This window comes from Lissotriton vulgaris, chromosome 8, assembly GCF_964263255.1.
Source record: "Lissotriton vulgaris chromosome 8, aLisVul1.2, whole genome shotgun sequence".
Taxonomy (NCBI): domain Eukaryota; kingdom Metazoa; phylum Chordata; class Amphibia; order Caudata; family Salamandridae; genus Lissotriton; species Lissotriton vulgaris.
The window spans coordinates 735542492-735569921 of record NC_141696.1 but is presented as its reverse complement, the minus strand read 5'-3'; the positions used below and the strand labels follow the sequence as shown (position 1 = coordinate 735569921).

Below are 27430 nucleotides of genomic sequence, written 5' to 3'. Positions count from 1 at the left end.
CCTACTACTATGGTATTTTTTATTACCGAGACTCCCGTTCCGACGACGGGGAATGATGCAAAGCATGGGAATCTATGAAAGTTACCAATACTGGGGAACCAAAGTTACAGGTAAGTAACTTGTTTTCATCCTTTACATGCGAAATTAAAAGCGCCATTACCATTTGGTCTGCAGTCTCCATTAGATCTATTTGTCCATACTTGTTTTTCATTTTTCTTTTAACCATTAATTGTTTCATAAACTACCTCCGGCATGGTAGCGATTTGCCTCCTGGTTTGGTGCTGATACCGGGGCCCGGCGAGCTGGTTCAGTTACAAGGATCTTGGTTTGGGCCCCCCGGTGTTTAACCTGTGGACTCTTCCATCATAACCGATCCCCACACCATTGGATGTTTCCGCACCCTCGGAGCTTTCAGACAAAGCCTTTCCATGCAAAATAGATAACTGCATTACCGGTTAGTCTGCAGCCTGCACCTGATCTATTGGCTTTGACCATACCGGTTTTATTGTTCTTTTAACCTTTCTTTCTTAAAATACATACCCATAACACATAAGTAAAAAACATTGCCATTTACAATACGAATAACTACAACGAATACACCTACTGTGCAAGTAAAAAGCATTGCTAATAACAATGCCAGAAGATCCAACTCGAATAAATGCGAGACCTATTGCATTTCTAATGCTTGTTTTGGTTGGTGCGTGCCATCCGTGACAATTGACTGTACACGTTGAAATTTTCTTGACCCTATCTCTGAGGCATATAGGGTGAAATGAGATGCAGTCGCCTTCAGCAGAACTGTATATTGTATTTGAATAGAGGAGTTAGACTCCATACTATATCATCCTCATTACCAAAGTGCTGTTAAACTTTATATCTCTCAGAAATACAATTTTTCTACTTTTGTTCCCCATGCCTTCGGCAGACGAAAAAGTTAAATTTGAGACATAAGTGCTCAGAAGTTTAATATGTAAGTACCAAGAACACCAAAATCACACTGTTTCTGTGTCCGCTTCACCAGGAACTTCCCTAGAAGGTAGGCATCCAAGACATACCATGTCTGCTGTAGGGCTCCAAATAAGTAGTATACCAGCCTGTATCAGTCACTAAAACCCATGCATCATTCTGCAAAATGAGAAACAGTGATACACCAAGAAAAGGAAATGGGGTCTCGCAGATAGCCACAGTCTACCACTATGTCTACCTGCCCGGCTCCTCTGATGTATTTAAATTGATGCATTTTAAAGCCGTATAAATAATATAGAAAGGCCTTTAACCCTTTCTATGCTGATGACGGCTCCCGTCCATCATGCACTGCGGTGGGCGTGTGCTGATGACGGCTGGGGGCCGTCATGAACCCGCCCACTTATTAAAAGCACCACAAAGGCGTAGAATTGCGGTCGCGCCCAAGGGGTTAAAACACAAATACCTGTTTTTATGTATTAAAAATAGCCACAAGTATGGATTTCAGCCATGTTTCAAAATTAAGATGTATTTGCATTTTCCCAATATTACCTTCCTATGAAATAAGAATTACCCTTTTACTCCCATAGAAAATGATTTGACTCTTACCTTCCTAAAGTAAGGAGTTGAAGTATTTGTTCTTAAACAAATTATCTGAATTGAAGGTTTGGTGTACAATCTTACATTGTTTGCTGCTACTCTTTCCTATGTTTATCAATCATTCCTTAAAGCTAAGGCAGCATCATTTATTTGCCACAGGATTGTACAAATAGATGCAATTGCCAAGAATCCACCTGGGTTATTATACAAGCTTTCTGGCGATAACTGCTGCCTACTGATCATGATCAGGACTGATAGACATTTTAACAGACACTACCATAGAACATGTTCATTTAATCTGCATTGGCTGTTACACTTTTATCATGTCTTTTTCTTCACATGTTGAGTTACACCGATGGGATTTATCATGGCTACATCTTGTAACTTCTGTATTTCAGGTCCTGAAGCCCAGCGCTTAAACATAAAAAAAACAAAAATAATTTAAACCCAGAACTTCTTCTGCCCAGTAAAGACACCATTAACTGGATGGTCATCTTTAAGCATGAGAGGGTGTTTTTAGGAAATTGAGTTCATGTTCATTTTGGTTTCTTTAAACCTTTACTAGTCCTGAGTATTTATTTCTATAAAAAAAATTGTAAATGTGTGCTGTAATGCCACTATGGACTTAAGATTTAGCCAGCTGCAGAAAGGATATTTTGACAGTTGAATATCTTTTTTAGATATTCCTATCCCAAAAACTGTATACTCTTTACTTGTTTCTTACTGCAAGAACGATCTGTTTGTCTTGACGTTGTTTGTTATCAGGAACTTCTAAGGGCTTTTCTCCATATTGATTAGCTTGGAAATAACGGAATATCTTATTTTTGTGCACGTTAACATAAAGTGCGTCCTTTTTTGTAATAATTGTGGAATTAATTACATTGATCTACCGCAGTTTTCTTTTTTTACCACTCTCCAAATACTACAGTTTCTTTCCTTCAAGAAATCTGTTGCACAATGTCTCGCTTCAGTGACACTTTCTACAACCATGCGTACTCTTTGAGCTTCAAGCTCATTCTCTTTTTTTTTTATTCTTTTCATTGAACTTTGCTCATCATACAGTGAATGCAGTAGTCGAATCGATCTTTCAGTGTATACAGTTAGCAGACCACATCATGTGCTTGTCCGTGGCAGTCTGTATAGCTCAACTCCCCACTTGCAGCAGATATAACGGTTAGGATCTCTCCCTTAAAGCTCCTTCTCTTGCCCTGTAAACCTACTGTTGAGCTTTTAAATCAAGACCATCCTTCTTTTTAGATAGCTGCTTATTGACTATCCCCCTAATTAATTTTTTTCCCAGATTGTGACACTCCCTTCCTTGCTTTGTTCCACTTGAGAATACCACTTTTGAGCATTATTAATACATTATTTTCATCACTTTGTTTCTTTTCTGCTAAGTTTGTTAGCTGAGCTTACATCTTCTGTGGTTAATTGAACCACCTACCTGGTTATCTTCAAGGCAGTTTTTTGTGTCTTTGCCTTAGACTAATTGGTGGTATGAGCATTGCAGAAGTCTCAAGTTAAGGTGTGTGTGTGTTTTTGTGTGTGTGTGTTTGTGTGTGTGTGTGTGTGTTTTTGTGTGCGTGTGTGTGTGTGTGTGTGTTTTTGTGTGTGTGTGTGTTTGTGTGTGTGTTTTTTCATTCCAACCCCTGCTGCACATAGCCTGGCCTGTGGCCTGAGCTCGCACTCAACCTGCCTTGGACACCCAACTCTCTATGCTGGCCCTAGTGGCTAGACCATGTTCCAAACCTGCCACTCTTGCTCAGCCCCACGAGCGCCAGGTGCTTTTGCCCTGTGAAGCAAGGGTTTTGTTGAGGGCTAGGGGCAAACTCTGGCCTGTGGCCAGGCCCTGGTCTCAACCTGCTGCGAATACCCAACTGGCCTTCAGTGTGCCCGGTGGGGGTTGGGAATACCCCTTTTTCGTCACACCTTCTCTGGGAAGCTGTATCCAGTGTGCACATCCCACTTTCTCTATCTAACAAGCTGTTTGAGTTAAAACTATAGAGATACAAATGTATTAACCCTTTAAAGCCTCCTTGCCAAGGTTTTAATGCTAATACCTCACCATCTACTGAACATATTTACACCAAACTAACAAAAGCATGCCTTTGAAGTAAAGTTCTACTTCCATGCCAATTTTGGTGGCGACTGCAAAACTTCCTGTGGGATCTAAAATCGAAAAACGTTTTTTTTTTTTTTTTTTTACTTTTCCGCCTGCAATGAAATTGGCAAGATGGACCTTAGATGGCAATGCCAATTTTTGAGCAGTTCAGTCTATAGACAAATAAAGGGAAAGCAGTTTTTCAGTGGAAAGTGCTGCTGAACCCAACTAGAGAGTGACAACTTCCACCGTGTAAAATATACGTATGCATTTGTGTAACATTTTGTACACTGTCTAATGATTAAGATTATCAAGAGGATTGCGGGTGACCTCCCTCAATATATTTTAGCTGATACTGTACAACTAAGTAAAAGTTAACCATAACCAAGTCTGGTTTAATTTACTATGATGTTGAAGTATTTTTTTCTAGTCATTTGCAGACTACTATACATGTCGCCACATAATGGACTTGGTTTTGTGGGGAAAATAACTTCGTTCATGTAAACTGAAGTGATTGAATGGCGTCACAGAAAAGGTTTAAAGAACATCTGGCACAGGGTTGTACAAAGACTTGGTTGAGTAAATGGATAATGCTTTATCCATACTGATACTACGAAGTTGGCTCTCTACCATCTGCAGGAGAGAAATTAGTGTGAGGGAAGCACGTATGTCAGGTTTGTCCCTGGTTCTGGGTTGCGAGGTTGTGTTGTGCTCGGGTGGCGTGAGGGAGTGCCATGCATGCAGCTACTGCGACTAACCCCAGTTCTAGAGTTCGCTGTATGTTGCCTGGTACCTAAGGGTTTGATATTTATTGTAGTGTATAGGGGGAGACAATTTTCCTTGGAAGGGCAGTGCAGCGCCTAGGTTTCATTCATATAAATGTTAAGTTAAAATATATTCAATCCTGTACACTAGCCATTGATGAAAGAAAGGTAGTGCTGTGCCAACACCACAAAACGAAAATGATACCAAGCATCAAAAGTCTGAAAATGTTTGTAAACTGAGTCTAATGGTAGCTGGCATTAACTCTGTTTGTCACGTATGATTGAGGAAGAATGATAAAGATACAGTTCATACCTCTACACTGATGCCAAGCAGTCTTCATAAACGTCTGTTTTGCGTGGGATATTTTGCAGTCTCAGTGACTAGATTCTTTCTTGTGGGCAAAGCTAATTTGCTAAATTCTGCGATGTTTTGCATTGCAAGGCCACGGAGTACTGTACAAGTGCAGCCTGAGGCTTGACTATGTCATTTGTTGCGCTTATTTAATTGTTAGCTAAGAAAACTAGCCTATATTGTCTGCCATAGAAAGAACAAATCCGATTCTCTCTCCCTGATGAAAATCTAGGCTGCATAATCTTTGTTGCATGAAAGACATAAGTAAAGGTTCTGGTCTAATGTGCCCACTGCAACAATCTGTGCACTTACTTACCTCCAAGCCACAAATTGAATCCCAGAGTCAACTAAGGCTTTCACCTGTTCGAGGTCAATAACATTATTACAGATGAATTTGAGAAGAGTAACTGGTTTGTTGAAAGATCGTGGGTGCAAGTGCTTGTAAAAAATGTATTGATATTATTCATACGCCATATACACCACCTCACAGCGCTAAGGGTACAACATGGTGTATAGTGTTATACACTGTTGGAAATACACCTTTTTGGATGCTGTTCTACCTTTGGTCTCATGAGAAGAGCAAGGGCTCTCTCACCTCTCTACGATGTATGGACTGAGCCCATGCTATGTGCTTTCCTACTGGTTGTTGATGTTGTCCTTTGAGGTATGTCTTGCTTTGCTGTCCAAATGGTTCTTGCTGCCTGCATAGTTCTACTCTTCCTGTTGGTGTATGGCTGCGACAAACGAAAGACCTATCAACAGTGCATCATTTGGTATGCAACAAGCCTGTGCTGTGTAAGCATTGGTTATTCAGCTTGGCGGGGCACCAATGAAAATAAAATCCAGTGCCCGTGAGGGAGTGCTACTTTCCTTTAAAGAAAGTGCTCCCCAGTGTTCCAGGCCATGTATTTGGCTTTATCTTTTGTGAAGTGGGTTCTGGTTCCTTGCGCATTTCTGGATTTTTCATCTGTCTCTACTGAAAGTTGCATAGATGTCTCGTTTCTCTCTTGGTTAGTCTGTCTGTTATTTCTTACCCATTACTGTAACATTTCTTTGAAGGATTTGTTGCCAGTCAGGGCAGTTATGCCTGGGACTCAACTATCGTATTGTACATACATAAGATGGGTTTTTGTGAGCTTTGTATAACAGAGGGACACATGGCTAAACCACACATGCCTATATCGCTGGCCCAACAACGAATGCATCTGAACACATTCCTTTACCATGCAATTGCCTGGTAAGGGCATGACTGGTAAGGAATGTGTAATAAATATCACACCTTAGTCCCCCCTACACTGAGCCCTAAAAACTACCCCAAACCCTAAATACTACCACAACTCCCCCCCCCGCCCCCCCCCCCTCTTCCTGAGCCCTAAACACTAACCCGGGCCCTAAACACTAACCCGGGCCCTAAACACTAACCCGACCCCAAAGCCCTAACACTATTGTGACCCCCAAACCCTAAACAATACTCTAAACCCCCGCCTCTCAAGCCATAAACACTACCCAGACCCCCTGAACCCTAAAAACTACCCCACCCCTTAAAATCTACCCTGCACCCTGCCGAAACCCGTCCCCAGCCCTTCTTACGAGACCGCATCCTCTCCTGATCCTTCCTCTTCCTGTACCCCCCCATCCCAGCATCTAGACCGCGCCCTGCCTTATGCGTGGTTACGGTAAGTGTGGTTTCTCTTGCAGGGAAGCGGCACGCATGGCTCAAACTGCATTATAAACGTCATTTCCCTTTTGTGAGGGTTGTATGGAGATCACTATGGGGCTAATGTGAAAATAGAGTAATAGGACTCCGAAGGCAATTATAGAGGAATAAACTGGAGGTAATGGGAAAGGGATAGAAACTTTCAGCGGCAGAGAGTAAGATTGAGTGCAGATTGAGACAGACAAAATACAGAAGGAAGCGAGACATAGGACATAACTGTGGAGCTAATGAGAAACATTGACTGGCACTTGGGAAAAGAAAAATAGACACGAAACAACTTGAAAGAGATTCAGACACCAAACTACAAAGAGAAATGGAGTAATTATAAATTGCCCAAAGCAATCGACCTTAAGAATACACAGCTAGTAACTTAAGGCCAAGTAAGCGTGTGGTTTAAATAACATTTATGCCACTGATTCTGTGCAAATGTTATTTTGGAAGTAAACCCATCCACGTTTGCCTTTTTAAATCATTTTGATAAAGTTAGTTATTTCAGGTTTTTATGAGGGACCTAATGCACTGGTGGGAATCGAGGTAGACAGCAGCATTATTTGATGATCTTTACATCTCAAACACTCAAAATATTAGGACTGTCTCCGGCTTTGCAGCTGTGAAAAGTTGAGCGATGAATATATTTGCACAATACATTTTTCTTTCTGCTTAGAAAAAAAGTTGATCCTCATCCTGATTCATGAGTTTATTGTGTGTTGAGTTTTGCAAATACTGTTCAATACGATTCCATAATGATGGATAAAACTATTTGCCTTTTTCATTTTCGGGCGAGGAAAACACTTATGCCGTCTGTCTGGCGGCTGTAGTTGTAGTACACCGCTGTTTGAGAATTTTTATATTTTAGAAAGCAGAACATCAAAGAATAGTTCGCATGATTTGGTATTATCTTAGTTCGCTGGGCCAGCCGACTGCTGTAATTGCAACATGTCAGTGATTCTCTGCTGGACGTAGAGCGTGTTCCAGGAGCATGCTGAACTTTCTCAGCTCGAGGGCAGACTACTGTTTGATGAAAATCATACCATGTGTGTAAAAGATCTTGTAATTAAATAAAGGGGAGAAGTTGGGCTTGTGGAAAGAGATGCATTAGAATTGCCAACCTAAAAGAAATATTATTTATTTTTCAGGGTCGCTGTTCGAGAGAGAACTGCAAGTACCTTCATCCGCCAACACACCTAAAAACGCAGCTCGAAATAAATGGCCGGAACAATTTAATCCAGCAAAAAACAGCAGCAGCTATGATTGCCCAACAGATGCAGTTCATGTTTCCAGGCTCACCTCTTCAACCAATGGTAATTATATTGTGTAGTTTACAGTATATACTTTTGGGGCTTTCTGTAGGGATTTTGAGTCTGTTTTGATGTTTAATAACTAGCATAGCCTTTTTGTATTAGAGGTGCAAGAATTATAATTGTTTGCATAAAACATAATTTTGTGTCCTGGCTCTGAGCTGATTTATGTAGATATGCACACGCATATATATATATATATTTCAATGTATGTATCCTGTTTTTACTATGAAAAAGCTGCAAAAGACCGTGAAGGCAAAAAATTGATTGCTCACATGTCATGTGTACACATTAATATGACTTGTTTTGATAGTTATTATAAAGGTTTTTATCTCTTATTTTGAGATACATTTTTGAGTCCAAAACTTAATGTTTAGTATGTATGCTCGCCCTATTCTGTGTGATCCACGTGCATGTTTTCTCTTTCCTGTGCATTTCCCAAAGTTCCAGTACGGGTGTCTTTAAACCTGACCATAGTTTTAGTGTGAGGCACATGGGTGTCGTAACGTCGTTGCCTGACCCCTGTTTGCGACAGGACAGGCAAGGCAGGATGGGGCGTGGGGAGAAGACGAGGGCAGGAAACAGGTTAGTGAATGAGCAGACACGGAGAAATAAAGACGTGTTGTAACCTGCTCCTGGCTCCTGTAATTATTGGGGAAGGCGACACTGGTGACGAGGGTGGGGATCCCTGCTTGAGTCCCACACGCCTTAAGACCCCTGCCGTCCGTGAACAGCCGGAAACAGCGAGCCTGCACCCTGTGTCGGCGCGGTATGCAGAGATCGCGAAAACAGAAACGCTCCACACTCTGCGTCTGAATGCTGCCCCAGAGCGAGACAATCAGCGCCAACTCAAAGTTTTGCACGCGCTGCCGGATCGTCGCTCTAAACATCCCTGACTCTGCAAGCTACACAGAAACTGTGGGAGTGAAAAAAAAAAAGAAATGAAATCGGCGCAAATCTGCACAGATGCCAGAGAGCGCACCCAGAGACGGCCAGCCACGATCAGGAGCGAGAGGGTGAGTCCCAAACGCCTGAATAAGAGACTCAGAGTGATATTGACAATTGTAAAGCCTGAATAAGAGACTTGGAGAGTGACAATTATAAAATAACAAGGAGACCACGTGTCCTGAGCGGCGGCCATCTTAGAGTCAGGCGCCACCCATAGGCACCCATTGGAGTTTTGGTGTCGGCCATTTTGGAGTCAGGCAACACCGAAATTAATACACCCAAGCTACTAAGTGGACACTGGGGAAATCAAATTACATCAAATTAAACGGCATCAGCCAGCTGAGTGATCTCATAAGCAAAGATGTCGGTCACTAGCTCGACAGGTGCTTCAGGGGGAGGACCGGCAGCTCCAGGCAATCCACCAGGACCGGCAGCTCCAGGCAACCCACCACTGCTGGATCCAGCCCCTCAGGCACTCGTGGGATTACCATACCTGCGGCCACCAGATCCTCTGGAACTGACGTCCGGCAACAGCATGGGACCTAAGTGGAAGAGCTGGGCCGAGGATTTTGAAGACTACATGACTGGGTCTCAGGTACAAGACCCCAAGCAGAAGTTATTAGCCCTGCGGAACTTGGTGGGGAAAGACATTGAGCAGATCATTAAAGAACTGCCTAATGCGGCTACCGCCCCCTACGATGACGTAAAGGGAGCCCTCGACCGGAGATTTCTACATAAACGCAATCTGGACTACGAACGCTACACGTTCAATCTAGCCACCCAAGAGAGAGACGAGCGCATGTGTGACTTCATCGTGCGCATCAGACGGCTAGCTCGCCACTGTGAGTTCGATAACTGCAACACTGAAGACGCGTTGCGGCTCCGCATAATTGAAGGCTGCCAATCCGAATCACTACGCCGGCGTCTGCTGAAGAAGCATTACACCCTCGAAGAAATTGAAGAAATGACACGAATTAACGACAAGCGAAAGATCACGCAAAGAAGATGGAGACTAACAAGACTGAGAGAAAGGAGCAAGCATTCAGAATGCAAGTGCACAAGGAGAAGAAGCAACGGACAGATCATCATAGGCCAAGTAAGCCAACACACTTCACGACTTCCCGGAGGACGTCATCACGGCATGAGTCGCGACACACCAAGTCCAGCAAAACAGCACCAGCGTGCTACAGATGTGGCCAGGACTACCCCCATTCAGGACAATGCCCAGCTATCGGTCAGCGATGTTATCGCTGCGGCAGGGAGAATCACTTCGAAATTGTCTGTCCGACTCAACGCTCGGGCGAAGATCATCCAAACCTCGAGTTACCTCACAGCATCACACTCGTGCAGTGAAGGGAAGAGAAGAACGCTCCTCTAGTTCTTCCCGGTCGAGTGTCCGGTCTGCAAGCTCATATCGATCACGAAAATCAACTTCCAGCGAGTCATCGTCACACACGCCTGTGTCACAAGACAGTGACGAATACATCTGTATGATGTCAGACCCGGACGGGCTAAAGAGATACCCGAAGCTAGACATCCGGATAGGAGACCACCCTGCCAAGTTTGTCCTAGACTCGGGAGCCTCCCTAAATTACATCTTTGCGCTTGAATATCAAAGCATGAAACCACGACCTAAACTAGAACCTGCACCTGTCCGAATATTCACTTGGATGTCCAGAAAGCCACTGCCATGCCTCGGTCGTTTTAGCACGACCCTATCATACAAGGACCGACAAATCCCAGCTTATATTCACGTTGTCGAAGGCCCAGACGTGGCTGACTGCCTGCTCAGCCTGCCAACAGCTGAAAGACTGAAGCTCGTGGAATTTCTCTACATGACTGAAGACGCCCCAGACATTGTCGCTAAGTTTCCAAACCTCTTCAAGGGGCTAGGGAAGTTAAATCAATTCAAGGTAAAACTACACATCGATGAGCGTGTGACTACAGTGGCGCAACACCACAGGAAGGTGCCGTTCCACCTACAGCAAGCTGTCGATGACTAACTCCAAGATCTGCTAAAGACAGATATCATTGAGCGCACATCAGGGCCAACTCCATGGGTATCGCCCGTAGTAGTAGTACCTAAAAAGGGGCAAAATAACAAAGTGCGTCTGTGTGTGGACATGCGTGCACCCAACATGGCTATCGAGAGAGAACGCCACCCAGGACCACACATTAGCGATATGATCGCTCGCCTCAACTGAGCCACGGTATTCTCGAAACTCGATCTTAATAAGGGGTACCACCAGCTGGAGCTACTCAGACTCAGAACAACGCCACATCATTGCGTACGCCAGTCGCAGTCTTACCAGCACTGAGAAAAGGTACTCCCAACCGGAAAAGGGGAGTCTTGCGGTGGTCTGGGCCTGCGATCACTTTCATCTCTTCGTATACGGCAAACACTTTACCATCATCACAAACCACCAAGCACTTGTCACCATCTTTGGTAATCCCAAAGCCAAGATGCCTCCACGCATTGAACGATGGGGACTACGACTCCAGGACTATATATACACTATTGTCCACAAGCCGGGGAAGTCTGAAAATCCGGCAGACTACATGTCCCGACACCCTCAGACAACCACCAGTGAAGAGTGCTCGCTGGCAGAAGAGTATATTCACTTTGTCATCGACACTGCCTGTCTGCCTACAGTTCCCCTAGCGGCGATCCGAGAAGCATCCGCCCAGGATCCAGTCATACAAGACGTCACGGATCGCATACACAGCAACTCATGGCGACACGTGAAAGACATGTCCCAGGACTCTGGCCAGAGTCCCCAGGAACTGACTGCGTTCAAGCACATCAATGAAGAGCTGTCCATCAGCGAAGATGGTCTGATCCGGAGAGGGGGGAGGATTGTGATCCTCCAAAGACTACGGCAAGGAGTGATCAACCTCGCTCATGAAGGCCACAGAGGGATAAGTGCTACCACAAAGGCTCTACGAGAACGTGTCTGGTTCCCGACACTTGATCAGATGGTGGAGGCCACACGCAAGGACTGTGTCTCATGCCAATTGGTAAGCCGTGACGAACCACCAGCCCCCCTACAAATGTCAGAGCTACCAGAAGGAGTATGGCAGCAGGCCGCCATTGATTTCTTCGGCCCTCTAAAATCAAGCCAATACATTGTCGTCATCATGGACGAATACTCCCGGTTTCCGTTCGTACACATAGTATCATCCACCAAGGCGACCACAGTGATCCCAGTCCTCGACGAAACCTTTGCAGCATGGGGCATTCCATTGCGAGTCAAGTCGGACAACGGACCACCGTTCAATGGCCACGAATTCGCAGAATTCGCAAAACACCTTAATTTTAAGCATCAAAAGATCACACCCCTATGGCCTCAAGCTAACGGCATGGTGGAACGCTTTATGGGGACTTTGAAGAAAGCGGTGCAACAAGCGGAACTGGCTCGCCGAGACATCCAACAAGCTCTGAATGAAGTGCTGCGGGCATATCGCACCAGGCCCCACAACACTACCAATCAATGCCCAGCCACTCTGATGCTAGGAAGAGTTCCTCGCACTCGACTGCCCACTCTGGACAGTGCCCTCCAACCTCAAACTGCGAATGTTGATCACGACACGTTGGTCAAAATAGACTATGACAAAAAACTACAAATGAAGACTTATGCTGATCGGCGCAGACGCGCGAAACACACTGACATCCAAGAAGGAGACTGGGTGATGGTCCGGCGTGACTGAAGAACAAAAACGGACAGCCGTTATCTCGCTCATCCTCTGAAAGTTAGCAGTCGGAAAGGAACTATGCTCACGGCAGAGGCTGACCACAAACGGATAACTCGCAATGTCTCACACTTCAAAAAATGTAACTCCCACAGACGCAATGAAAGCAAACCCCGTGAGCTCTTCACTGACTCGGAGAGCCGAAAAGAAAGCAGCGACCGAAATCATTCTAGCCCAGTAAGACAAGATGACGTCATGAGCCACGAGCCAGGACACCGGAACAGCTCGACCACCCCAGACGACAGACCAGACGGCCAGCGCGCCTCATTGAAGAAATCTAAGAGACAGTAAGTACGACTTTGTACAAAAGGGGGAGGTGTCGTATCGTCGTTGCCTGACCCCTGTCTGCGACAGGACAGGCAAGGCAGGAAGGGGCGTGGGGAGAAGACGAGGGCAGTAAACAGGTTAGTGAATGAGCAGACACGGAGAAATAAAGACGTGTTGTAACCTGCTCCTGGCTCCTGTAATTATTGGGGAAGGCGACAATGGCCTGTCCATCTAATGCTCTTGAAGGCAGCCCTACTAGCCTCCAAACTTAATTGAAGTGATTGTATCTGAGTGAGTTAAAAGGGGCCTTGTCTTGAGATAACTGGTTTCTTTGCTTAAGAACCAGGTTGTTTTCTCGGCACCTTATTGATCTGAAAATTCTCTTTAAATACGGGAACGTTTTGGTTGGACATTGTGATGGTTAGCTCTGCTTTTCAGGGAGTGGAAATACACTGTTGGCAAACTCTATCTTTTTGTTGATCATGTTCATAACCGTTGCAGTGCAGGGTTGACCTCCACACTGCTGAATACCTATTGTAATTGTTTCCTTTCTTGGTGTGCCCAGCTGCCATTTCCTATGATCCTGATGGCTGGCCCTGCGGGGTGCTTTTTATGCCACAAAAATCAGCAACACTCTCAGTGCAGAAAAGGGTTCAAAATATTCCCTGGAAATTTCACATTGTGAGTACCAACATCTGAGGTCGCGGACTTCTGCCCTTAAAGTGAGACAGCGAAGCCCTAGATCAGCAGGAGCTTGGTCGCTCTGGAGATGTTCTTCAAACTCCATTAGAAAGCCACGTCACAAGTTTTAATTACCGCATGTGTCTCCCACCACTTTGTCACTGTGGCATGCCTTAATTAAAACGTATGACCATGCAATTATGCTGTGTTATACTTGTGCAGCTAGGGTTCACAGGTGGATTTGTAAGTTGTTCTTTGTTGACCTGGAGTGTTGTGGCTGTGACACCAAACGATCAATATACCTCATTTCACTCTGGTACTTTGCCCCCTTTGTATGCTGTTCTGAACATATTAACTCAACATCCTCTTCTGAAGGTACTGTGATCCCCTGTTGTGGGTTGCTTAATGGACCACACACAGTGACTTAAATAGTATCAGGTTCGCAACTGGTGTATGTTTGAATGCAGTTACATGTATCCTTCCCCAAGTTCAATTATCAAATGAATCTCTACATTCTGTAACACCTGAAATTTGAAAGTCTCGCTTTGGAAATGCCCAAATAAAAGGGGTTACAATAATACGATCTTGCAAGGATTATTACTTGTTCTGCCATGTTTCACTCTTCTAAAGTCAAAAATGTAATTTTTTTTTTTTACCATTGTAAGTTTGGAAAAATTTGCCCGAGATGGTTTTATTTACTTGGGTATTTAGAGATAATGGTCAGTTTGATTCTCTAGCCTACGTTTTTCAGCACTGATTTGGGTAACGATGTTGAACTCACAGTTCCATGGCCCACAAACTATATAACCACCAAATATTCTTGTTTTGACCAAATACCAAAACCTCTATCTTATCTGAGCTAGAATAGGATCCTATGAGAGATGGTGTTAGTCAGCCACAAGTTCTAACAGTGTGAATGTTCCATCGCCTCCTTTTTCTAAATTTCACCTTACCTCGTCTACCAATATCAAAGCTGACCCAGAACTGTGCATATCCCTGACACCAAACTGAACGGTCTCCAAGATCTGTTTTGGTTGTAGGAATATGAAGAGACTGCTATTCACATGTTTCTCTAACATCTTAATTGGTGCCAGCAGTAAGGGTGCTAGTAAAAAATAGACAAGACCAATTGTATCAACTATTTGTTTTTTCAGGATACAGGTGATGATTTGGTGCTTCAACCTCCATGGAACTGAAGCTAATCTTAGAGAAGTATTGCACAGGTTGTCAGACTCTTACCAACAAACCCGCTCCTAAGTGTTAAAGTGTAACTGGACATGGATTATCGGGGTGATCCACATTTCACTGATAAGTCGAGGGTTCCCTGTGGGCTGAGAGACTTCAAATGTAACCTCATCCGTGCTCATGACGAGCTCAGCTCGTCATGACCCACGCGGCGCTCACACGCCGGGATAATTCCCCTGCTGTGCTGAGCATTCAATTAAAACGGATGTGGTCATGACGAGCTGAGCTAGTCATGAGCACAGCGCCACCGTCACGAGCATTGGGGCGCTGTGTGCGCCCCCCAGCACAGCGGGGGAATTAGCCCCGCAGGGAAGAGGTTAAAATTTCAATCTCCGAAGTCGTGAGCTCCCCCAGTCTCGGCACTATTCTCTCACTGAATGTTTCACACATTTTAAGTATTTTTCACCACATTATTGCAAGTCCCTTGCATAGTCTGAATGCTTATATTTAGGCATTCCGGATTAGTGAAAGACTTTACAATATTGAAGATCTTCTTAGTCGATTCTAAGATTTGCTCGGTAAAGTGCTCTTTTTGTGTTGCCGGTCTGTTTTTTGTATCTACAAAGTTCATTCAGATAGAACTTACATCTCCGCAGCATACTGTTTGCAACAGATTTTTCCTAGTTGCTGACAATGTTGATTCGCTTGGCGTATTATGTCTGAAAATCAAGGTATTGACCGTCTGTTTTGTGCAAGTATATCTTCCATAAGTGGAGCAACTACATCTAATGCTATTCTAATTCACTGACTCACTGATATGTTTAGAACTTCATCAGTTGTCACCATAAAGTCAAACTGTCCATATATTTCCTCAAGGGCAGCCAACCACAATCCTGAAGTAATTTTGTTACCATCTTGCTGACTGTCCTATAAGTTCGATGTTGTACACTCACATTCAAAAGAAAGGTAAGAAGCCTGTGCCATAGTAAAATTATAGTTTCAGGCAACCTTATGTTCTACTTTGACGAGAATCGATGAACTCATTCACAAAATGTCGGTCTACTCCCAACGCTATGTAACCAATCACTGTCACCTGTGTTCAGGAAGGAGATAAGATACTCTAACGTTCAAAAACTCGACTGAAGTGAATTTGTCTGATGGAACCTATTGAACTAAAAAAATAATCTCTGAAAACAACTGCAAACCCTCCTCCTCCCTCTTCTGTGTAATCTAATGATTTTAAAAACCTGGTGGGATCGCTAATGTTGGATTGGACCTTTACTGCAGGCAAGTCTGTTAAAAAAGAAGAAAGAAAAATGCTTTTTGTGATTAAGAATGAGATCTGACATCTTCATATGATTATATAAGGATCTTACATTTAGCACACCAAAAATTTGTAGGAGATGATTAATCAGCCAAGATACTCGTATAGTCATTGGTTAATTTCTCTTCCAGTTCGGTGAGCCGCCGCATTATTTTAGCACACTTCAGGGGATTAAGGGATAATAACTCACCTTTAGAATAGGCAGTGCGTCCCTGTTCTGTGAAGAAACAGGCAGCATGGGTAGCAGTGAGTCGTCGTTGGCAGACATGCCTATGGCGTGCCAGCGGCTTGGACACCACACAGCCTGACTAAATACTGTGGAATTTAAAATGCCAAAAACCAATGATGACTACTTGTGCAAAAAATGCAAAATGCCAAAATAGAATTGCAAGGTAAAAGTGCAGCCTTTGCGAGTTCATTTGCCAGGGGTCTCCTGATAGTCTTTGAGACACTCTAGGGGCGCAGATCATGCTCTGACACCTAGCGACTGGTATCAAAATGTTGAGCCTGTAACTCTGTGTGCAGTCACAGTAGCGGGCAGTAGTGGTGGGCGGGGAGGGTGGATGTTGGACAATAAGGGGGGTGGGGGATAAAGTAAAAATGCACTTTCCTTCTCGGCGGTGGACTCGCCTCAGTCGTCTTCGTCCAGGACACAGAAACAGGAATCACCCAGACAGCAGCCAATCATAGCGGTGCCTGACAGCAGGGTTGTGATTGGTCTGAGCACTGTGTTTAGGATCTCAGAAGACTGGAAGCCTAGGCATGTTCCCCACCATGCTGTGTATTACCAGCCAACAGTCATGTGCACTTTAAAGAGTGCCCTCCACTCACCCCTGCTCTGCAGCCAGCACAGCCCTGCTCCACCCGCACCTTTACAGCGTCAGCCAATTATTAAAAATAAAAATGATAACAACATTGTTATTATCATTTTATTTTTCCTGTGGGGCGACGATCCTCTGCCTTAGCGAGGTAGTCAATGGTCAGTTTGACCTAAAAAAATCAATGGCCAGATGAGTTTTGTAAGGCCAACACTGGATTTACCCAGACCAACTGTGTTCTGGTGGCTTTCCGCACATAGTAACACGACAACTAGCCTAATTTTAGTCTCCTTGGTGAGAAATCCACATTACAGGAGAATTAGCATCAATCTAACCCAGACATACATCCGCTTCTGTGGGATACTTCCATCTCTTAAGAGGCATCTGCTGTATGTGTAAGCTCTTACCCCAAGGCTTTTGTTAATCTTCTCAGTATTGTTCAGAGTGATGCATTGATCACTCTTTTCGATGTTTGTTAGTTTAATGGTAAACCATTAACCCCAGAATAAAGCCTCAGAATGTTTGTGTCAGTCATACCCACTGAAAATGTTTGCCTCTTGCTCCATCTTTGGCCCAAGTACAAATGTCCCTTTCCGGAGAGAGGATCTATTGCCTGAGCAGTTATGTTTAGCATCGGGAACTCCTTTCAGTAGCTGTTTATTGGGCCGATCCGACGTATACTGTGTATAGCCCCCTATCCCCTTCTTTTAGAAACATGCCTTGCCTGGTTAACACCCCATCTCGAACTGGCAACCAGTGGATCATGAAAACAGTGAAATCGGTACAAGAAATAACACTTTAACCTCTTTGTAACCGATTGCACGCACTTCTCATACCATCAATTCAAAACAAACATCTGTACTCCAAACAAGTATGACCTCCTTAACTTTTAAAGTTGACTCCTGCTACATGTAGGTCTGTTATGCCCTTGACCCCCTACTCTTCACATCGTATGTCATTCTGTGCTTCCGGCAGCCCTCCCAAGTACCACGCATCAGGTGTTAGACTAATGCATTCCTGTATGGTGGTCCGCATCACTGCACTGAAATGCGAGGTCACGCATATTAGCCTATGCCAAAACGCTGTTGCCCAAGCGCTGGCTGCAAATTTATATTTGCACTAAAGTTAAGTGGTACAGGCAGGCAGCACACGGTGCACACTTTTGTGCAGACTTCATAGGGGCTAAATGAGATGCTTAATGTATGTAAGCATGTATTTTATATGTAATTATGTAGCACTGGATTCCATCACCGCATGGCATACCTTTCACGAACGTCAAGTGGTGCCTGCCGATGGCTACTACAGAGACATTGAGGAGACAGTGTGAGTTCTGTCAGACTCACAGTTAAAGGACGAGTGGCTCGTTATATAGCCTAGGCTGCTTCCCGGCACGTGAGCGGGCTACAGTTAAATTCAGAAAAGTGGTTGCTGCCTGATGACTCATGAGCTTGCGGTGCTGCGGTACAGAATACCACGACACGACTGACCCGATCCAGCTGGGCCCACCGTGGCTGCCAACAAAATCCAGACGCGCACTGCGGTGGCCGATGTGGGTCCGGTAAGCCACACCTTTGTAGAGCGCTTCGTCCACCCGGCCCGCCCTACTGGCGTTCTTTCAACCTGCAACAGAAGCCTCAAGTAGAAGTACTGAAGTCACCCGAGGTGCAGCTCTGCCTCAGAGTCCGTACTAGTGAACTGCCTGTCACAGATCATCCCCACCAGCACCCTTATTAGAATTCACATGGTGCTGCCTTGCCTGTTGTTCATGTTGCTTTTTAGCAACAGGCACTGCTCCAGAGGTGTAGTGTCAGTGATGCTGACAGTTTCTGTGGCGGTTGCGGACAGATTTTTTGACCTTAAAACTCACCACAAGCCTCCTGCTTGAGTCACTCATTTTGGCATAGTTGAAAGCAAATTACTATTATTATTATTTATTTCACTTGTATCGCGCAACAGCTACCCAACAAAAGGTTTCCCGGCGCTTCTGATTCAGTGGTTTGTCTCTGGAAGTGTAAGTTTCAGATGTTGAACAGCCAGGTTTTTAAGGCTTTCCTGAACTTAAAATAGCTAGACTCATTTCGCACAGAGTGGCATTGCATTCCACAATGTGGGTCCGAGAAAAAAAAAAATTTCCACCCATTCTTGACAATTTAATCTTGGGAATTACAAAATGCTTAGCAGAAGCAGATCGAAGGACACGGGAAGGGTAGTAAGGGTGGACCAGGGTCTGCAAATATTTTGGGGCAGTTTTAGTAGTGATCTTATGCATGAAGCAGAGAGATTTAAATTTGATCCGGTTCTCCACTCTTAGCCAGTGAAGATCACGGATGTACTTAGAGGTTGAAGTTGTAGATGGAATTTTAAATAGCAGTCTGGCCGCTGCATTTTGGACTGTCTGCAGTCTGTGAATCGTTTCTTTCTTTGCCCCTAGATATAATACATTGCCGTAATCAAGCCTAGCTGTAATTAAGGCATTGATTACCGTTTTCTTTGTGGATTCTGGCAACATCCAGCAGATCTTCTTAAGCCATTTTAGAATCGCAAAGCAGGTGGCCAACGTCCTCACTGCTTGTTGGTGCATATTAAGGGAGGCGTCAACAATGATGCCAAGGTTTTTGGCCTGCATCACAGGGACTGGAAGAAGGCCCATTTCTTGTGGCCAGTGTTGTGGGCCCCATAGTTCCTTATCTTTCCCTTATCTTTCCGTATGGGGGGGGGGGGGGTTAGGTCTTGGGCTGTAATGAATTCGGTTAGAGCACGATGTACATGCTTTTCAAGGATTTTTGCAAATATAGGCAGCAGAGAGAATCGTCAAAAGTTTTCAGGCAAGTTTGGGTCAGCTCCAGCTTTCTTCAATAAAGGATGAATCATGGCATGTTTCCATTCACTCGGCACATGTTCTTCCTGAAGAGATGCATTTAGAAGGTCTGTGATTACAGCCATAGATTTTTTATTAAGTTGTTTGAGCACTGAACATGGCAAAGGGTAAATTGTAAATTGATACTTGTATAGCGCACTACTCAACCGCAAGGGTCTCAAGGCGCTTGTACGAATACCGCTGTGGAACCCATCCTGGCTTTTCCTGTGAGGCGTCCACTCCTGGGCACCCCCAAGGTGGAGGCCAGGCATCCTTAGCGTTGTGGGGGCCGTTGTGGAGATTAAGCAAGCTATTGCCCAGAGTTGCAGAGTGGGACCCCATGATTGGAATAGGCACCGAGGCGAGAATTATCAGGTCCGTGGAATTTTTTGAGCCCAAGACCCGCCGAGGCGGGGAATTGAACCCTGGCCCCGGGCTAGACCTCTGCATCAGGGTCTGCCGCTCTAACCATTGAGCCACACTTCTCCGTCATTGGGTGATCCTGATTTGATGGAGTTAAGTAGTTCAATGACGGTATCAGTGCTAAGCACAGGCCAGCTCTCAAGTATACTAGTAGGGGACATAGGGATGCCGTTTATCAATATGATTAGTTAGTGCATCGGTGTATTTGCGAGGGGGGTTTACCCAAACATAGTCACTGGGACCTGGGTTCTAGAAGTACTGAGAGGAAGGGGTCCCAGCAATAGTAAAACAATGAATATACAAATTAGAAAAAAATCAAAATACACACTAAATGAATCCACCTTGTTTTATTCACAATGGGAAGTAGGTATAATGAATATACTACCAATTCAGTTGTACAATATAGTAGGTTATACAGTGCCCCTGGGGGAGGGAGGGAGTGATAAGGTGAGGATAGTGTGATCAACGGGAATTGTGACAGTAAAATCAGCAAATTATCAAGAATGTATTGGTAAATAAATTGTCATACACAATATATAAGGACCAACGGTTCAATGTGGAAATACACAATTGTCATACTTCACAATTACATTTAATGTGATAGTATTGGCGTGAAGTTGACAGACGAGGTACTGTTGTCGATGTTTCGACCCTCAATGTATCGCAGGGATTAGTGGTACCCTTGCTGGGGGTCTTCATCAGGACGGGGTACGGGGCAGGCAACCCAGAATGTAAGTGGAATAGTCTCACGGTGTAGCTGATTCTAAGAGGGGATCACTCCGTGGTATCTAAGGAATGGCTCCGTAGCGTCATACGATGTGCGCACACACTCGCCCGTGTAGGCAGCCGTGAATGAGGCTCTCAAGTAGGATCGTTTCTCCAACGACCAGGCGCCGAGTGAATCGGCGTCTAATGCCGCTCGTTGCTAGAATGGTTCTAGCAACGAGCGACATTAGACGCCCGATTCACTCGGCGCCTGGTCGTTGGAGAAAACCCTCGGCAATCGACACTTGTGACCGCTGTGCCAGTGTACATATTACGAGGACACTGCAAATTTCCAACTGGGAGTCACGCGATGATCTCACCATATTAACGATTCGACTTTGAAAGCCTCATTCACGGCTGCCTATACGATCGAGTGTGTGCGCACATCGTATGACACTGCTAATTTCCTACTGGGAGTCACGCGATGATCTCACCATATTAACGATCCTACTTGAGAGCCTTATTCACGGCTGCCTACACGAGCGAGTGTGTGCGCACATCGTATGACGCTACGGAGCCATTCCTTAGATACCACGGAGTGATCCCCTCTTAGAATCAGCTACACCGTGAGACTATTCCACTTACATTCTGGGTTGCCTGCCCCGTACCCCGTCCTGATGAAGACCCCCCAGCAAGGGTACCACTAATCCCTGCGATACATTGAGGGTCGAAACGTCGACAACAGTACCTCGTCTGTCAACTTCACGCCAATACTGTCACATTAAATGTAATTGCGAAGTATGATAATTGTGTATTTCCACATTGAACCATTGGTCCTTACATATTGTGTATGACAATTTATTTACCAATGCATTCTTGATAATTTGCTGATTTTACTGTCACAATTCCCGTTGATCACACTATCCTCACCTTATCACTCCCTCCCTCCCCCAGGGGCACTGTATAACCTACTATATTGTACAACTGAATTGGTAGTATATTCATTATACCTACTTCCCATTGTGAATAAAATAATGTGGATTCATTTAGTGTGTATTTTGATTTTTTTCTAATTTGTATATTCATTGTTTTACTATTGCTGGGACCCCTTCCTCTCAGTACTTCTAGTTAGTGCATCAGCAGATTAATTTGGGGAAGTCTTTTTAGCCTTATTCTGAGCTTGTTCTATACCTTGGTAAATTTTATTTACTTTATTGACAAAGAATGCCGCTAAAGTGTCACATTGGTGTTTATTTAGATCTGGCGGAGTTTGTACTGTTATTGAACCAGCTAGCTCTTTCACCATTTTAAAGAGTGTTTTTGATTGATTTAGGGCCTTCGTAATGGTAGTGCATGTAAAGTCTGCTCTGGCTTTACTACAAAGCATTTGGTATTTGGCCAATTTAATTTTATATTCTTTTTTGGCTTCTGGAGAATAAGTCTTTCTCCACTTGCTTTCTAAATTTTTACAACTAGTTTTTTCTTGTTTCAATATATCATTAAGCAAAGGTATTTCTCCGTCCTGAGATTCATTTTGCAGTTTACTGCAGCTAAGTGAATCCCCACTGTCCACATATTTAGTGTCACAAGTAACTAGATCCCTAAATCTTATTTAGATTCATGAATGCCAGCAGATCCTCCTTCGGTTCAATTTCTGTAACTTTTCTCCTATGACCATCCTAAATTTATCAAACGCTGATTCACCCAATGAATGGACGAGTCACATATTAAAGAAGCATAGAATACACCCAATGAATGAGTACCTGCCTGCCCTCTGTTACTGAGAACCGCAGTCAACCAGTCTGTCTACGGTTAGTGCCCACCCACTACTGGACCTTTGTAGCAGTTTTACGATCTTCGAGTTTCTCTTTGCTCAAATGTGTATAATTTCTGATATTTAAGGTTCCCTCGTATACATTGTTTGATTTTCCTCACGAGAAAGTGTCAGTCATAATCGTTGAAATGTCCTAATTACACTGAAATCATGAAAATGTCACAATTGGCAATCTGAAACCTTGGCAGCTATGTTCCGGCAAGCCTTATATTACCCATGTTCAAATTTCCCTGTTCTCCATTTTCTTACTAGTCAGTATGCACACAATTCAACTGTGGCAACAGAAACTTCAGTTGTTTATAGAGCCCAATAAGTAGTTTGTTTCCAAATTCAGTAGCAGTTTGTATGTAGGCTTTGTTCTTATTGCTTATTAACAAAAATTGTGTTTTCTCAGAACACAATCTTGTTCTGGAATAAAAAAAACATTACGTCATAATCCATGGCAGTAATGTGCCACAAAATGGCCAAAGACAAAATTGAGGTCCGTGTTTATTCAGTAAGAGAAAATAGTTAACAGCAGTTACCACACCTGTAAAATGCAAAGGGGTAAACGGCAATGATTGTTCGGTTAAAATGCAGAAGTTGAGATTCGGAACCTTTACATCTTAGTTGGGAGCACCAGATTTCAAAATTGCACGTGGCCAGCAAGGTTGTTCATTTTATCAAAACCAAGGATTGAGTCACCGCTGTACACACTACAACAAGGCAAAACCAAAGGGGTGTGTGGAACTGGAATGTCATGGTGAGCAAAAAAAGCGATAGATTTAGGCCCAGATCTCTGTACTGGGATGAATGTATGACATTGTTCTGCATTCTGTCCATCAACTGTTGTTTTTGCATTTGTCACCCCGAGTGGGACGGGTATGCCCAGACGTGGTTCCCGTGCTCTCCATGCCAATGGAATCAAGCTATCTTGGCTGAAGAGGGGTGAAACCCCGAAACCGGTCCTAGGATGCTTGTTTCCAGTCCAGGGAGGACCTGGCTTGGCAGTTCGGGCTGGATTGTTCCCATGGGGCACAGGGTCAAGACTGATTTGCATGCAGCTGGGTTCAAACTGGAATGTCATGGTGGACAAAAAAAACTATGGATTTAGGCCCAGATCTCTGTACTGGGGTGAATGCATGACATTGTTCTGCATTCTGTCCATCAACTGTTGTTTTTGCACACTACAACAAGGCCTTCTTCATAATTAAGTTAACCTCATAACGGCTATGGAACGTCCAGCTCCAGTGCTGGACGTTCCATTGCAGCTATGAGGTTCGAACGTTCAATGGCCGACAGCAGCACTCCTGAGGTAGTGGTGCCGCCGAACGTTCGAAGCACTTAAGAGGGTAGGAACCAATAATTCACATTTGTTCAGTCGGAGTATATAAATACTAAATACTCGCTCCATCCTCCAGCTTTAATGCTGTCCTGCATGGCCTCACCCACTTTAATGTATAGTAAAATGCGTTCATTTCCTGCTTCTGGGCGTGACCATGAATATTTTAACATTTGTTACTTCCACCACCTACTTTTGCTGCTTCAGTCCGTGGCCTGTTTCTGATTGATGGCAAGAGATACATTTTTATCTATATTAATGACTGCCGTTCAAGAAGCAACTAACAGTGCAAAGCCGTAGTTTTTTGTTAACTTGTTCCGGGAGATATCCTAAGAGTGGGTAAAATTGCACAGCTGTACTTGGCCTTGTTTCGTGTTGCTTTCATTGTTTTTGGAGGTGGTCGGGGGTTATTTAGCGCGAACTGGACCCGAAGGTTTCGGAGCGCTTTTCATTTGCCTTACAGACGCACACATTCATTTTGTTGGTCACGGGTCGATTGTGATTTGCCCACAATCACAGGATGTTTTGCGTCCCTGCCGAAGCTCGAACCCGGTTCACTACCTTCGAAGACGAACGTTCTAGCCTTCAGGCCAGCAAGTTTTCAGATTTACATCTTGACTTCAAGCAGTCATCTTTAGGACCCGTACCCTCCAGATATGCCCCCGCCTCCCCCTAATCTGACAGACATGCAAGATCCCCACAACGGCCATGTTTAATCACACTGTATAAACATGACCAGCAAATAACATGCATATCTGATATTTACAATTACACTTTAAAACATATCTTGCTCCTCTCACGTTCCCAGCCCTAAGGGAGGAGCCCCATCTGGCTCGCATCTCGCAACTGGGTATCCTACGCCAGGTGCCGCGCACCTGCCCCTTAGAGTGGTGGGCCCGCACCTCTGGTCCTTGTCCGCCATTACCAGGGCCCACCCCTCGACCACCAGGCTGCCCAGGGACGCCCAGGAGGCTCGAAATCTGCCGCCCTAGCCTCCCCAGCCGGTGGTCCCTTCCTCCCAGCGGAGAGCTTACCATATCCCCCCTCAGTGCTGGCCTATGGAGTTCTCCAGGCGGCCTCCCATCCATTGTGTTAGTCACTGTTTACTGATCGCAGGTCTCTTTTCCGCAAAACGCCCCTCAAACCATTATAACTAAGGGACGGGTGGGTGGGAGTTTCAGAAGGCCGGCCTGGATCACAGTGAATGGCTTCGGTGCCGGCGTGTGCAGTCAGGTATCCTGGAGTGGTAGCGGGAACAGAGACCCCGGTCACAGGGAGTTGACCCTAAATAGGCCAAAGGTCTCCGCCCCCTACCACTCAGGATACGCGTCACTCCCTGACCCGGAAGTGGAGGCGGCCGGATGCCGATTGGGCCACCCGGCCGCCGAACCACCAGTGACCATGGGCGAGGTCCGGAGGAGCCGATTCCTAAGTGCGAGCATCCTGATTCTCTGCGCTTGTCATAGGACCCGTACCCTCCAGATATGCCCCGCCGCCCCCTAATCTGACATAGACATGCAAGATCTCCACATTGAAATCACCAAGAGATTCGGGTGGGGTAAAAACGGCCATGTTTAATCACAACACTGTATAAACATGACAAGCAAATAACATGCATATCTGATATTTACAATTACACTTTAAAACATATCTTGCTCCTCTCACGTTCCCAGCCCTAAGAGAGGAGCCCCATCTGGCTCGCATTTCGCAACTGGGTATCCTACGCCAGGTGCCGCGCACCTGCCCCTTAGAGTGGTGGGCCCGCACCTCTGGTCCTTGTCCGCCATTACCAGGGCCCACACCTCGACCACCAGGCTGCCCAGGGACGCCCAGGAGGCTCGAAATCTGTCGCCCTAGCCTCCCCAGCCGGTGGTCACTTCCTCCCAGCGGAGAGCTTACCATATCCCCCCTCAGTGCTGGCCTATGGAGTCCGCCAGGCGGCCTCCCATCCATTGTATTAGTCACTGTTTACTGATCGCAGGTCTCTTTTCCGCCAGAAGGGTGGCCAAGGCCCTCAGGTCTGACACCCTCCCCACCTGCGTTCCGAATAAACGACCAAAGTTCTTCTATAAAAGTATCTGTCCCTAAGTCCGACAAATGTACCCCATCTTGGTGGTACATCGCTTCTCCAGGAATCATCCGGTGTTGTATGTAGCGCAAGCGGCCCTTCACTGAGCACAACCTTGCCAGTTCACCATTTAATCTCCTCACAGAAACGTGTAATGATCTCGCACGCACTCCTGGGCCCCATGTCCTGCGTGACAGCATGCCTGACCAAACAATCCTAGTTGATGGAAAAATATGCCCCATCCAGGCAAATTCTGCAAGTAGGGCCTCCTTGACCGCCAAGCGTCCTCTGTCGACCATGTCGTTGCCTCCCAAGTGCAAGATAATCCAATCAGGAGACTTGTGCCCTTCCTGCGCCCTGAGTTCCTCGACGAGCCGCCTCAAGTGCTGGATTCGCATCCCTCCGACGCCACAGGAATTCGGTCTCGCTCAAGTCTGCCGGTTTCACCACCTGCCGTTGCTGCAAGCGCACTGTCGCGCGACGCACAAACGAGTGCCCACACCACCGACGCGTGCATACTAATCAGAAGGAGAGAAATGAAAGCGTTGGACACAATCCGACATGCTACCGCCACATTTTGTCATAACAATTCTGGCCTCACATATCTCTTGTAACACTCCGACGTCCAGCCCCCAATGCCCTTTACGACGTTGGGGGCGAGGCCTGCCCTTGCCACCAGAGTGGCGGCGCCAATTCTAAAGGAATGCGAGGAGTATCCTGCTGCACCTAACCCCAGTTTTCCCAGAGCCTACCCAAACACTGCTTTAAACTGGTAGGCAATCCCCATTCTCATGAATGAACAGAGCCAGCCCCCCCAGCCGGGCGCAGGGCCAGGTACGTCTGCATACGGGATACAGGGCAGGCCGTTATTCCAGGTGCAGGCTGCAAACGAATGGTGGCCCTCTTTCCCACCTGATTTGTCTTGGAACGTCTCAAAAGCACCACCAGACCCCCTGGGGAAAGGATCGTGTCCCGGAACTGCAGGGCCCCCCCGCATGATCTGACCTGGAGGCCCCCACTATCTCACCCAGGCAGAACGCCCCATAAAAAAGGCTAGGCAGAAAGCCGCCCCCAGCATGACTCCTTCAAACAGTGAGTCACAGATTGAAGGTAACACCCCAAGAACATCAATCAAGGTCGGGAGATCCAGAGGCCTACGACAGTCCCGCCTTGGTCCATCGAGTTTGGCCCATCCTGCCAAGGCCTTCCACATTAGGAAGGAGGCCCCCGGGACCCGCTCCCCCGCCAATTTAGCAAAGAAGCCTATCGCAGAAAGATTGGCCCTAGCATAATCCACCGCTCTGCCCTGGTCCCTTAATGCCTGTAAAAACCCATAGATCGTCTCTGGAGAAAAGATCTTCGCTGTCCCTGCCTGTTCTACGAATGACCTGTAAGCATTAAAATGCTGCTGATAAGCAGGTTTGGTGCGATCACTCAGGGCGGCACCTACCAGC

At 45.5% G+C, this 27430-nt stretch overlaps 1 protein-coding gene across 30 annotated transcripts in view; it reads left to right on the top strand.

Moving 5' to 3' along the window:
- The window catches only part of MBNL2 (muscleblind like splicing regulator 2), a 658937-nt gene that overhangs the window by 456592 nt on the left and 174915 nt on the right, over positions 1 to 27430 (top strand). For all 30 annotated transcript variants that reach the window (XM_086934635.1, XM_086934638.1, XM_086934636.1 and 27 more), the window contains one exon: positions 7634 to 7798. In XM_086934635.1, coding sequence (XP_086790761.1) covers positions 7634 to 7798 — 165 coding nt within the window. The remainder of the gene's footprint in view (positions 1 to 7633; positions 7799 to 27430) is intronic.